General features: G+C 35.7%; 1 protein-coding gene across 2 annotated transcripts in view; it reads right to left on the bottom strand.

Annotated features, from left to right (window-relative positions):
- PLCB1 (phospholipase C beta 1) overlaps window positions 1-14,425 on the bottom strand; it is a 669,446-nt gene that overhangs the window by 179,308 nt on the left and 475,713 nt on the right. For both annotated transcript variants that reach the window (XM_038571644.1, XM_038571645.1), the window contains exon 10: window positions 5,710-5,856. In XM_038571644.1, the coding sequence (XP_038427572.1) occupies window positions 5,710-5,856 (147 nt within the window). The remainder of the gene's footprint in view (window positions 1-5,709; window positions 5,857-14,425) is intronic.

Here is a 14,425-nt window from a genome sequence, read left to right on the forward strand (position 1 = left end):
ATTTTGTTTTGAGTCATAAGAGTGGATTCCTCAAGGAAAAACAATAATTTAAAACATAATTACTACTTGATGTACTGCCAAGACTATCCAAAACCCTAGAAAAATGACCATGATAATTAAAAATCAACTCATTCTGTGCATACAGTTCTCTCAATGATCCTATTTATTTTTCCTTCTGGGCATCTTGATGGTCAACAAAGGGGCAATAATGAGCAAAGAAATAGACATAATAATAATAGCATATTGCTAAATTGATTGGTTTTCATACTGTACATTTAATTTTTATAGTTCCTTTGAATGCTCAAAAGACAACATTCCAAAAATCAAAATCCTCCTTATTTGAATCTAGACCAGCGTTTCTCAGGAATACTAGCTCCTAATGTGCTCTAGGAAACTAAGTAGGGTAGTGACGGTGGGGGAAGAAGGTTGGTTGATCATAATCTTAATGATTGTGACTCTATAAGCTTTTTTCCTATATTCAAAACATACTGCAATAGGAGCCAACCTTTGTTTGTGTCTACCATTTAAAAAACTCATTTGAGTAGGAAGACTCCTTTTTTTCATTAAATACCCTTTATATGAAATAACATATCTATACAAAAAGTTTCTACTTGTTCTGTAAGTGCTTGTAAACTATAAAATCTCATTTCCTAGGTATTGATTTTAACATTTAATTGGATTCTATTGGGTTATACATTGTTTATAACTTTATTTTATAATATTCTTAATTGGCTTTGGGAAGTTTGAATTTCTATATCATCAGTGCTTATATTTTACCCAAAGGCCTCTGGGAGAGTTCTACTTTAGATTTATCTATAATTAAAGCAAAGATACTAATAATATCATATGAAGTATAACCAAATTTAACCAATAAATCAAAGAGAATTTCAGACAAAACATCCAGAGCCTGTATTAGAATTTATATGTACAGTTTCTTGGTTAACTATATGGAATCTTCTTTAATTTCTCAGTAGGAAAATGAAAAATTTTGACTGGTATTAGAATAAAATAACATTGTGAGAATGTGGATTAATATAGTGCAAATCTCAGTAAAGCAATACACGGCTCAGAAGAGTGAGCAAGTTAAAAAAAAACCATAAAGATCAGAACATGGTTTCACATGGATAACATAGTTTTAGACCTGAATATTTGAAAATATGTGAATTCTAATATCACTAGCAATTGAATAATTGGAGAGAGAATTGGTTTACTTGGTCAGGAAGCATGTGTATCAGGTGGTGCTGATATGAAACCTTTGAATTGAATACAAAGAGAGATAGCTCTTGGAGCTCTTTCTATATCAAAAAAATAGAGTAGACCCTTCTCTTTCCTAGTAGCTGAAGGCTCCAACTACTGATAACTATTAGCCATTAATATGCTAACACCCCAAAATCAAGCCAACACAATGAAGCCAAATTCTCAAACACATCTGTGCTTATCAAGTTATTCAGAGGGAGGGCAAATGTGTCTCAGGAAGAAATTCATTGGACTAGAAATCCTTAATGAAATGTAGTTATAAACAACCACAAAAAGGAATCAAAGAGAAAAACTGAAGAGTATTCTGTAGTTTTATTGTTCCTATTGACACCAAATAATTTTCTTGGAGCTATTATTGTGGTTGTTAGTAAAGTAAATGAATTAATTATGTATCATTTAATTGGTATCAAGACTGATAAAGAAAGCATGGTTTTAGGATCAATTTAAACAAGTTGGAAGATAAGAATGAAGATAGTTACGTGAACTGTGCCAGTTCACACACAAATATATCTTTCCTTGCTTTGTTCGCTGAGATGGTCTAGAAGCAGTATTTCCTAATGCAAATTGCTGTTACCCATTCAATTTTTCTCCACTAAAGGAAACCAGAGGTCATTTGGGGAAAAGTCTGATTCCATGGTGGTGCAGAAAGGAGCAAGGTGAGCCTGGAAGATCTTTATGTGCCAGAAAGCAAGGACATTTTCAAAGATCAATGGGTCATGTCAAGAGAATGCAGAAACCAGCTAAAAAATGTTTCCATTGACCAATGCTGAGACAATTTGTGTATCAAAAAGAGAACAGTGGTTGTGGTTGATGAACCTACATAAAATCTAAAAACCATAAATCCATAAAGATAGGCAGAAAGAGAGAATATATTCTGAGAGAAGGTAAAAAAAATTGATTATCCAATCAGTTTTATTATTTAATCATTTTGCTACCATTGCCTCATTTATTATATGACAAATAATACAGATACTAATAAATGTAAACGCATCAGCTAGAAGGCATTTTTGGAGTTAAAAAAGGACAATTGGTAAAATTACTGCATATCATGACTCCCAGGCAGATGAAACCACATACAATGTCCAAAATTTAATTTAACATATACTTAGGTATTTTTAAGAATCTTGTGGTCCTAAGCACATGATAATTGCAAGATGCCATCATGTGCCAGTCTTCATAGTTATATTGTTTAGGATCCTTTCAAATGAAAGATCTTAACTTGAGATTCTGTCAACCTCCTCAAACTTGGATGAGAGAAAAGATTATGTCTTTAATTTAAACCTCTATGTAAAATTTATTCAAGAGACACACAGAACGAGAGAGAGAGAGACAGAGACATGGCAGAGGGAGAAGCAGGCTCCATGCAGGGAGCCCGATGTGGGACTCGATCACTGGTTTCCAGGATCACTCCCTGGGCTGAAGGCGGCGCTAAACCGCTGTGCCACCTGGGCTGCCCTAAACCTCTATGTAAAATTTAATAATCTCTTCAGTTATAAATCCAGGTCACAAGTCACAGCACTACAAGCAGATCTGTGACTCTGCCACCAGCAGAAATTACAGATATTTTCATATCATGTTCCATTGTTGCAAACAGTCACATCATACTATTTATACTAATGTTTAAATTGTGCTCATAGAAACATATACTATTTGATTACAAATTTATTTTTTAATATTTGCTAAAACTATTTTGCTGGAAATTATCCATTTTTTATTATATATTTTATTTTCTTTTATACATTTAACACTACTCTTAGAAGGGTCCATAGACTTCATCAGAATGCCTAATTGGTCAATGATACCAAATAAGATTAAGATTCCCCTGAGAAGATAAAAAATTAAAAATATTTTGACATTCCTCCCAATGAGAGCTATGGTCTATGGTCTATGCTTTCTCCCTTTGAATCTGGGTAGGTTTGTGATTGTTTTGACAAAGTGACAGCACAGAACTTCAGAGGTGAAGTACAATAAGGCAATTAACTCTCTTTGTTCTTTGGGACATTTGTTCTTGTAGCCATGATCTGCCATATAAGAAGTCTACCTACCCTGGGCTATTATGCTGTGAGGAAGCCCAAGCTACATGGTGAGGCCTCTTACAGGCAAAAAGGTTAAGAATCCTAACTGAACTCAAGTTCTAGACATGCTGGAGAAGCATTCAGATAATTCCAGCACAACGCCTTTGCATTACCCCAGGCACTTATTTGGCAGCTGAAGCCCAAGACACCAGGAAAGAGAAATAAGCCATCTCCTCTTGTGCCCTATCTGAATTCTTGACATATAGAATATGGATCAAAATAACATGGTGGGTGTTTTATGCCACTGAATTTTAGAGTGATTTATTATGCAATAAGAAATGACAAGAATAGAGTTTAGGATGAGCCAAACATGAATCTAGTTAGTTTTTGGCATGCATCTCTCCCAGTAGATAATGTTAGTTGAAATGAAACAGGCTGTGAGTAGCCTGAGAGCCACCCAATTTTTATGAAGAACATACAAATTGCACTTCAATTGACCAGATCTCAGATTATATGGTTCTAATTAGATACTCTCAGATTATATGGAGGCATCCTGAGATAGCCCACTCTAGCTTTCTGGAGGCTACTTTGTTCTCTCTGTTGGAGGGTCATTTCTATTCTAAGCTTTTTTTTTTTTTTTTTTTTTTCACCAAGTGTTGGGTACAAGGCCAATGCCGGATTTGATACAATACGGCATACATTTATACTGGGATGAATGGATCTTCTTAAGGGATTTAGATGAAAGAACTCCTTATTTGCCATATAATCGAACCCTGTGAAATTCTCTTAAACACCCCTGAATATACAGTGCCTGGATCTCCCTTGTCATTATGTTCATAGCTTTGCTGGTCTACCCTGCAACACAAAAAACCCTGCAATACGTCCTTGGACAACAAACCATTGGCACATCTAAGCCTCTCCCAAGGCATAGGGGGGCATCTACAGCTTACACAGATCAAATGAGAATTTGGTTGCATTGTGGGTCTTAAAGTCTGGCTATCATATATTAATTTGGGTTATGGAGTGTCTGAAGTAGGAGACTGATATGTTTTTTTTAAAAGGCCTTTTTTTTTTTTTTTTTTTTTAACCAGTAGACTTTTTTTTATGAAGTCTTTTCAAGGCTGGTAATTAGAAATCTGTCATACAGAAAGTATTCTGCAAGAAATGCATTTTGATTATAAAAACACTTTTTTAAAATTTTTAACTTTTTAATTTAATTTATTTTTTATAAATTTATTTTTTTATTGGTGTTCAATTTGCCAACATATAGACTAACACCCAGTGCTCATCCCATCAAGTGCACCACCCCCCAGTGCCTGCCACCCAGTCACCCCCACCCCCCGCCCACCTCCTCTTCCACCACCCCTAGTTCGTTTCCCAGAGTTAGAAGTCTTTCATGTTCTGTCTCCCTTTCTGATATTTCCCACTCATTTTTTCTCCTTTCCCCTTTATTCCCTTTCACTATTTTTTATATTCCCCAAATGAATGAGACCATATAATGTTTGTCCTTCTCCGATTGACTTACTTCACTCAGCATAATACCCTCCAGTTCCCCGTCGAAGCAAATGGTGGGTATTTGTCGTTTCTAATATAAAAACACGTTTAGCTTATTAAACTCTGTATTTATTAAAAATGTTAATTTTAAACTAAATTAAGATGATATGTATGTATATATGTGTTTTCTTGTTTTTCTATTTATTTAGGATTTTATGTATTTATTTGAGAGAGAGAGCACAAGCAAGAGAGCATAAGCAGGGTGAGCAGCAGAGGGAGAGGGAGAAGCAAGCTCCCTGCTGAACAGAGAGCCCAATGTTGGGCTTGATTCCAGGACCCTGGAATCATGACCTGAATGGAAGGTAGATGCTTAACTGACTGAGCCACCCAGGTGCCCCTTGTTTTTCTGTTTAATGATCTACTAAAAACCATGGCAATGCTCAATTTAGGATCACCTTAGGAAGCACACTGTTGGTTTTTCCTCCATTATTTTAATATTTACAATGAACTATAGGTTGTCATTCAGGGTTAAATTTGTTTTACATCTAAAGCCTCACTCCACCTTAAGCAAAATTAGCTATTTGCTTTTAACATAAGATATGTAGGCTTTAGAACTTCCTGTACATGAAAACAGTCCAGAGAACTAGGTAGTATTGCCAGTGGCTTTGAAGTCCACTGCAGAGGGAGTTCAGTTACACAAAACTTCCATTGACCCAAAGATACCAGACATGATACATTTTAGAAGACTTAAAAACTGAGGAAGAGATATGTTTTGAAGAAGTGATATTGCCTCTGACAGGCAGAACCTCTGGTCCCAGAACTCAGTTCTCAGAGGCGTTTTACAGGAAATGAGAGAAAACACCTTGTGAACAACAGAAAGTAGAGGTTGGTGAAATTTGTTGAGACTGGAGAAAGCCATCGTCAAAGACTTGTGAATTCATACCTGTGAGGTAGGTGTTGTGTGAGGAATTGATGAAATAGTGAGAAAGGGGCTGAGACATATCTTCATTCAAATCCAGTTTCTCAGGTGAAACGACTCCATTTTCTTCTCCACTCAGATAGCGCATAAAGCCATCCACTGAAATCTGTCCTGGAAGAAATGAAGAATTAAGAAGAATGTGAGTGGGTCCTTTCTATGGGTTGCTGGTATCACGCTGCTTGAACTTTTTTTTTCCCTCTCCAGAAAGCTCTGGTATATCCAAGGTAGAAGACAGTAGCCACAATTGCATTTTAACATGGATAACTGTAGTCAAGGATTACCTTATTTCACTACAACTACCTCCCAATGCCACAGATAATGGAGAAAAATGTATTTACATGAACCTAACTGACTTTCAGGGAATTTAAATACCTAAACACCAATCTCTTGTCTTTAAATTAAAAATGGTTATCAACTTTACGGATGGACATCAAAATGTTATTTATGCTTACCTTTGGGTAATATAATTAGGAGTGAATTTCCAAATTTTCTGTTATGTATATGTTATTTTTATAATCAAAAAAGTTATTCACAAGTTGTCTAATTATTTAAAATGAAATAGGAGTGTTTTCAGTTAGTGATCTTTTTCTCTGAAACAGAAACTATAGATGACCACAAATAAGTATCTCCTAAGAATAAAAAATCAAATGCTTATAAACAAGGAAGTCTTTAAATTTCTTATTTAGAATGACTTTACTTCAAATGAAAGAAATATGACTCACACTTTAGTTTACTTGGATCCTATTTAAATTTTTTGCTTTTGTTGTAACCTTTCTGAAGTGACTAATGCTAAATATTCAGATAATCCTTTATCTTTATCTCAGTAATCTTTATGGAATGCCAGAGAGGACATCCTCACTGTTTTCATCTATTACCACAGTTTGTTCCCTCATCCTTAACAATCAGAACCTCAAAAACCCAGCACATTTGTGACCAGTGGAGATGTTGCTTGTAAACAGAGGGTAGCAGTTCTTTCTTCTTACTGAAACAGTTTTGTATTAACATGAAAGTGGTATATGTTCACTGGAATAAAAATTAGATAATGGGATGAACAGAAAGGAAATATAAAACCTCTAAACATGCCTAACTCTTTCTTCAGAACCAGTGATGTTAAAATCTTGGTGTGTATGCTTCCAGGGGGATAAAAAAGTGTGTGCGTGTAATTCTTTTATGAAGGTACAGTTAGTAACTGTATTAGGTTAACCTTAATTAGATTAAGAGCCTTTGTGTTAGTGGAACAATATATAATAAAAATTGTCATGTAATCTATAATATTTGTATTTTATAAGATATGTAGCCATAGCATGACTAAAAAATATTCCATTACCATTGGACATTAAAGTTGTTTCTAATTTTTCACTAGTATAAATGACATCGTAGTGAATACTCTGACAGTTAAACCTTTGTTCAAACTCTTAATTATTTCCTTAGGATGAATTCCCAGGAATAGAACAGCTGGTTCAAAGACGATGCACATTTTTAAGTCTTTTAGTATACATAACTAACTTGCTTTCTATTAAAGTTCCAGCAAGCTACTCTTTCACCGGTGTTTTTTCCTTCTCTTCAATCCTATACCAAACTCATAGGTAAAAGTATGATATATGATAATTCTAATTTTTATTGAACATTTATTATTAAATGATAAGTGGTATGTCATCTGTAAGTGACAAAGCTAGTATAGACTATTTACCACAATGTAAATCTTATTTATTTGGGAGAGAGAGAAAGAGAGAGAATGCATGAGGGGAGGGGCAGAGGGAAAGGGAGAAGAGAGAAGCAGACTCCTTGCTGAGTGTGGAGCCTGACTCGGGGCTCCATCCTGGGATGCTCCATCCTCGGACGCCAAGATCACAACCCAAGCCGAAATCGAGAGTTGGACACCTAATTGACTGAGCCACCTAGGTGCCCCTGCAAATCTTTTTACACCCAATAAATTTCTCAGAATAACTGATGAATATTTTTCCCAATTCTGGAAACATTATAACTAAATTCCTTTAATATTTTCCAGGAATAAGTAAACTAAAAGAATAAATTTGGTCACTGGCTCTTGATGAGTGGAGCTGGGTTTTATAAAAGAAAAACCTCCCTAAACAAACTGAAATGGGAATAATAATTTTACTATGAACTTCTTAAAAGTCAGTTCTAACATATACCTTGATAATTTCAACAATGACAAAAGGAAAAAGCATCATGAAGGTCTCGTGCATTAGAAATGAGAAACAGACTAAAAGGTCCTCATAGTGCTATGTTTGTGTGAGTTTATTTGAAAGATTTTATTTTTTAAGTAATGTCTATACCCAATGTGGTGCTCAAACTCATTAACCCTGAAATCAAGAGCCGCATGCTCCACTGACTGAGCCCACCAGGCACCCCTGTTTATGTGGATTTTTAATAGATGCCATAGTTTGTACCTCCAAATCACCATCATGTAACAAAATGATTGCTACCATTGATGAAAGCACTTCGGTTACTGCACTGAAGACTTTGTTTTAAAATTCATTTACAGTGAAATGCGTATAACCTTTCAGACTGGTTTCATTTTGGAAACAAACCAAAATCAATGCCACTTAGAGTCAAAGCTATTTCAATAGATGGCTTTAAAACTATTTTGGAGTATAAAACTCATTAGAAATAAATTTTAAAAAAACAACTAACTTCTTCATTGTCTTCCCTTTTTTGGTAACAAGTCCAACTTGGCAGCTTCTCAAACTAGTGCTGTTCCTCCCTCCCCCTTTCCTTTCCTTCTTCTCTCATTATTTTCCACTTTGCTACCGTCTTATTTAACAAAAATTTATTGAATGTCTGCCATGTGATGCGTACACAGAAAAACAAAGCATAGGGAACTGCGGCCTCTGCCTTCATATAGCACACAATCTAATAGAAAATAAGATTGATCACACCTTGGAAGCCAGGTGTGAATTCTTCTGGAGCAGGGTGTGTTTTATATCTCTGTCATCCCTGGAATCTACCACAATGCTTTGTGCACAGTAGGTATTAAATCAGTTTTTTTTTTTTTTGGCGAATTAGTGATTCAGAATAGGAATAAATTCATTTCAAACTGGAAAATCACCAAGGATAGCATAATTTTGATTCTTTTATCAGATTAGGTCAAATCATATGAAATTGCTAATTTTGGCATTTTTAACCTCTGCAAATGACAATTTCAAAGTACTCAGTCTCTAACTACAGTTTTTCTCAGAGGTCAAGCAGGGAAGGCAGTTATTTCTTTAGGGGCCAGCAAAGAAAAAGTAATGCGACTGATGGAATAATGTGCACACCAGGGAACTGTAGAGTGTGGAAAACTCATGAGTGAACTTTCCTTCTGAAGGCATACAAATGACAGCAATAAAATATTATGGGACTAAACAAACTGTTTTTATGGTGCTGGTGACTCTCAGGCTGTCACTTCATGTCTGTTATCTTGCAGGAATAAATGTCCTTTGGTCCGATTAGCAACTTCAGAGAGCGATTAAAAAAAAAAAAAGCAAATATAGTGAGGATGATTAATTTTAACTTTAGCATCAATGTCCATTTATTGTGTTTAGTACCTTCTGGGGAATTATGTTGTGAAAAATTCTGAGCTACGCTTATGATTAATTTTGATGTATTTCATGGGTGCAGAACAGAGGAGTGGGGATATATATAAACTATGTATTTGTTATTCTCAAATGAGGGTATTATAATTAAGGTCAAGTTATACTTCACAATATGCCAAAGAACATGTGTCAAAAGTTTTATTGAATCCATTAATGAGAAAACCAGGATGATGAAAAGCCTTTTCAAAGAGGGCTATGAGATACTAATACATACATATGTGCATGTTAGCACATCACCCAAACAAAAAAACCCCAAGCCTATAAAAATATTTCTAAATTGAATACAAAGCTGGTTAATGTTCCATAGGTCAATTAAGCACATAATTTTTTTTAATTAAGCATAATTTTTTATTATCTTCTCTAACTTTACAATTTTATAGGAGTTGAAGATTTTGACATAATTTTTTAAAGTCAGTAAAAAAAATAAGAGTTGAGTGAATCATTGTGAGGATTATTTACGATTAATTATATTAAATAATTTAAAACCCACCAGTGAAGGAATTACCTAACTTTGAATGAGAACAGTGCAGGAGTTTGGTGGACGGTTCAGAATATGATTGCAGATTGCAGGTGAGCAGACTCTTGGGAGCAGATTTTCAACCCCAAAGCTTGGCTTTGCTAACAAAGGAGCAAATGTGCAAGACTTTGATGGATCAAATGACTAGGCAGAGATGTGTCAAAGTCAAGAAAAGCCAACAAAACAGTAAGGTTAAGGAGTAGTAGGCTTATAAGTCACGAGGGTCAGGAGTTCATTCGCAAAAATGAAGATTTTTGGGGGGGCATAATGAAGTAGCTTCAAAAATTGTTCTGAGGCACTGGGACAGAAAGCAGACTCTTGGAGGATTTTCCTTTGTTGCATGTAACCTACAGCTAGGTAATAGCTGTTGCTGTTGACTTAAATGTATTAGTCTTTCTTTCTCCATCAACCTTGCACTGTTTTGCAAAACTGCTTGCAATTGTTTTCCTGGTCCACTGAGGAGCACAGAAACATGAAAAACCTTGATAATTAAGATAGGAAACATTGTTTTTCTAAACAAATTAATAGCAGAACAAGAGATCGAGCTTCCAATTCTGTCAGCAGTAACTGATCAGGGATAAATTCCTCAACCACAGGATGGGTAAACTATATGGGCTCTTTGGTCTCTTCTACTTCTAAACTTCAGTGAGTTCAAGTAGTTTAATATCTTAGAGATGAGTACTAGCTAAATTAAAACAAACTGTCCCATATTAGGATGACATTAGGAAACATCAAACCACAACTAAAAGCAATGCTACAATTTTCTGGAATAAAATCAAGAAGATAAGGTAAGTCCAAAAGGATAAGGCCAGCTTACAAAGGCTATAAGTAAAGCCCTTTACATATTTTCTTCATAGAAGAATGGTACATTTCTAATTGGACATGTCACTCCTATAATGGCACCTACTACAGTAGGAAAAATATAACCTCCTTAAGGAATAGGGAAAACACTGTTCTATGAAACTTTTCTGTTCAGAAGTTGTGGTGTTCAAAGAAAAAGGAAACTGGTGAGGCAAGAGTAGAAAGATCTGACTTCAGTGGGGAGAGACCATCTTGAAAGAGATGAAAGAGGCAAGTGGCATGACAAAATGGTGGTCCCCAAGGGCCATTGCTATGTTTCATAATTCTTCAGCAATATCTTTGCTGAAAAGAGACTGTCATGCGGTGTTGCATAAAAGCCATGGCCAGCAACTGTACCTCTGCCTCTTTCTGCTTCCCTCCCTCCCAGGGGGCAGATAATGACTGAGGTTCCACTGGTGTCCTCCTGAGCATGTCAGGAAGGCAGAAATTTGAAGTTCTATTGTGACAAAATAAGACCTTCCAGGGATGCTTTAAAACCATGGAGTGTATCCTTTGACACTCTGCTGGATTCATCTCATGCAGAGGCTCTTGTATATTTACTGAGGTATGAGCTACTCTGATGCCTTCTCTAAATCTGGGACCATCCCATGAGTTTCAGGAACAATTAAGAATAAGGAGGATCTGTGTCTACACAAGGGAGCTCTGGAGACAAGGACAGATATAAAGAGCAGGGTGGACTGATTATCTCACCTTTTTAGGTCCTAACCTTTACCTACTTTATCTACTGGCTTCTTAGAAAGCTACATCAACAGAACTTTCTTCCATAAAATCCTGTTCCAGGCATCTAAGAAAAGATGTTTCAGATCAAGTCTCTCCAGAAAGAACAAGGAATTGTGACCTTACCCTGAAGTTGTGGTAGCCCTTGCTGGTGTTGTTAATGAGCACATTTTTAGTGAGAGCCCAACTGTCTGTGTCCAAGGTTGAGAAGAACAAGAATGTATCTACCAGCGTCCTGACCTTCAAGACTTGAAAAACATAACATGTACAATTCCTTTTTGATGCTCTTTGATGTGCAGTTCAGGTTTCTATTCATTTAGTGTAATGTCCTAATGTAAATATAGCTAAAGAGTTTAGAGTCCCATTTAGCAGACAAACTAATTTCATGTTGGCCACATAGGAACCTTCTGGTCCAACTCATTGTGGTCTAGGTCTGCTCCATTTTTTCATTTACCATTCTGCTGCCAAAGTCTGGCTGAAGATGGAGGAAAATTGGCTGATTTAATTGCTAATGGACTGAATTTGGAAGGAAGGAATAAGGAGAGGCTGAGTGTGGCCAGTTGGTGGAATGGCAAAGGTACAGTTAGGAAGCCACCCAACTGATTTGCTTTTGATGTACAGACAGTAATGCAGGAGATATCTATGGGGAAAACAGTATGGTCCACAAGCAATAGGCAAGGGTAGTTTTCTAAATTTAGATATATTTCATAGCTGCTGTCCAGAATCACTTCTACTCTGATGGATAATAGAAACAAGCTCCCTCATTTCTGTTTGGTTAGAAGCCAATGCTTCTAAATCTTTTAGTTGATACTTTTGGTATTTACCCCTATATCTCAAAATAATATGTTTGTAGTACTATTTTTTGACTTCCTACTATGGGAGATGAGAATATTATTTTTTCTTCTCTATACCCCACAGCATTTGTACACATTCTTCTCATCCTTCTGAGATAGTTACATTATAATTTAGTTGGATCAGTATTCAGTGCTTATGTTATCATGACTATGTATTCTATTCAGGGCTGAGTCATATAGTAAACCAATAATTATTTTTCTTTCCATGCACAATTTAAAATTTTCCCTGTAGTTAATAATTGTCTTGTTTTGTCACTTGCTTAATTTCTTTGCACACTTCTCAAATCCAACTTCAAATTCCCCACTAGTTATCTAAACATGTTTACAATATGTTCAAATACAACACATGTTCTCCCAGTTTCACTTTCTTGAAGAAGCCTTTTTGGAGCCTTATGACCTACTCCAACCTAGATTGATCAACTTCTATTTCTTTCACTAGTATTTTTAATTGAATCTCTCTTATTTTTTATATACCATGTGTTTCTCTTTTATGGTTAGCCTTTTAATTTTATTTTTTATTTTTTAATATTTTATTATTCATGAGAGACACAGAGAGAGAGGCAGAGACACATGCAGAGAGAGAAGCAGGCTCCCTGTGGGAAGCCTGATGCAGGACTTGATCCCAGGACACCGGGATCCTCAACCACTGAGCCATATTTGTCAGTAGATTCCTGAGAAAGGGTTCATGAGTGTGAAAGTATTTGAACCTTTTTGTCTAAAATGGCTTCATGACACTCACACACTTGATTGCTAGATTAGCTACGTATAATATTCTAGGATGGAAAATATTTTTCCTTTAAATTTTTGTGGGAAAATTTACTTCATTGCCTTTAACTTTTAGTGTGGCTATTAAGAGGTTTGAAGATTTACTGATTCACCTCCTTAAAACAGACACGTGGCTTCTTTTTTTAAAAATGGTTTATTTTGTCTTTCTGGAAATTTCTAGCATCTTATTCAGTCCCAGTTTCCTGAAATTTTGTAACACTGTGCTTTGGTATAGGTTTATCTTTATCTTCTGGGCTGGGCACTCTTTGATCCCTTTTAATATGAAAGCTATTATTCTTTTATTTGAAGCATTTCATGAATTATCTTTATGATAATTTCCTCTGTTCTGTCTTTCTGGAACATTATTTAGGCAAATTTGCATTTTAATATACCCTCTCTCCTATTTTTAATTTTATTTCTTTGTTCTACTTTCTGGGAGATTTCCTCAGCTTTTCCCCCAACACTTCTTTTAGTCTTTTGTTTCTCCTGCCTTCTTTTCAATGTCTAAGAGCCAGTTTGTGTTCTATGATATTTCTTTAAAAAAATAACATTGTATTCTTTTTTGATAGTGCAATATGTTTTGTTATCTTTCTAGGTATATAAATAATATATCTAAAGTTTTTCTTCTAACTTCATAACAATTGTTTTAGCTGTAGTTACATATTTTCCTTATTTCTACCTTTTAAAAGATTTTATTTATTTATTTGAGAGAGAGATAGGGAGTGAGAGAGAGATAAGGAGCAAGGGGAGGGGCAGAGGGAGAAGCAGACTCCCCACTGGGTAGGGAGCCTGACATGGAGCTTGATCCTGGGACTCTGGGATCATGACCTGAGCTGAAGGCACAGGCTTAACCAGTTGAGCCACTCAGGTGCTCCTCATTTTTATTAAAAAAAAATCTTTTTTCCTCATATGTCTAGTAATTTTTAGTTTTCTGTTCAGATTTCAAATTGGTAAACTTAAAAGTTTAATTTGATTTGTGAATGCATCTGGATAACTGACTTTACATTGAAAATAAATTTTCATTGTAGAGGGATCAGTCTTTGTCTCTTTGGAGCAGCCTAGGGACTGTCAATACATTTAGGTCTTTCATCTTGTGCTGATCAGCATCCTACTACTTAACCACTTGTCAGGAGAGTGCAGGCCTGGATACTGCATTCCAGAGCACATAGGGAAAGAAGGATGAAGGACTCAGCACTCAGTATGTTTATGTATACATAACATATATAACTTTTATCTCCGATTTGCAGTGTGGTAGTCCTGCCTTCACCTGGGACTGCATCATCCTCAGACCCTCTGTTTTCTTGTCTCCAGAGAGTACACCTTTTGTCTTTATCCAGGTGGGAGTTCTGACTATTCCTTAAACAATAGAC

This window comes from Canis lupus, chromosome 24, assembly GCF_011100685.1.
Source record: "Canis lupus familiaris isolate Mischka breed German Shepherd chromosome 24, alternate assembly UU_Cfam_GSD_1.0, whole genome shotgun sequence".
Taxonomy (NCBI): Eukaryota; Metazoa; Chordata; class Mammalia; order Carnivora; family Canidae; genus Canis; species Canis lupus.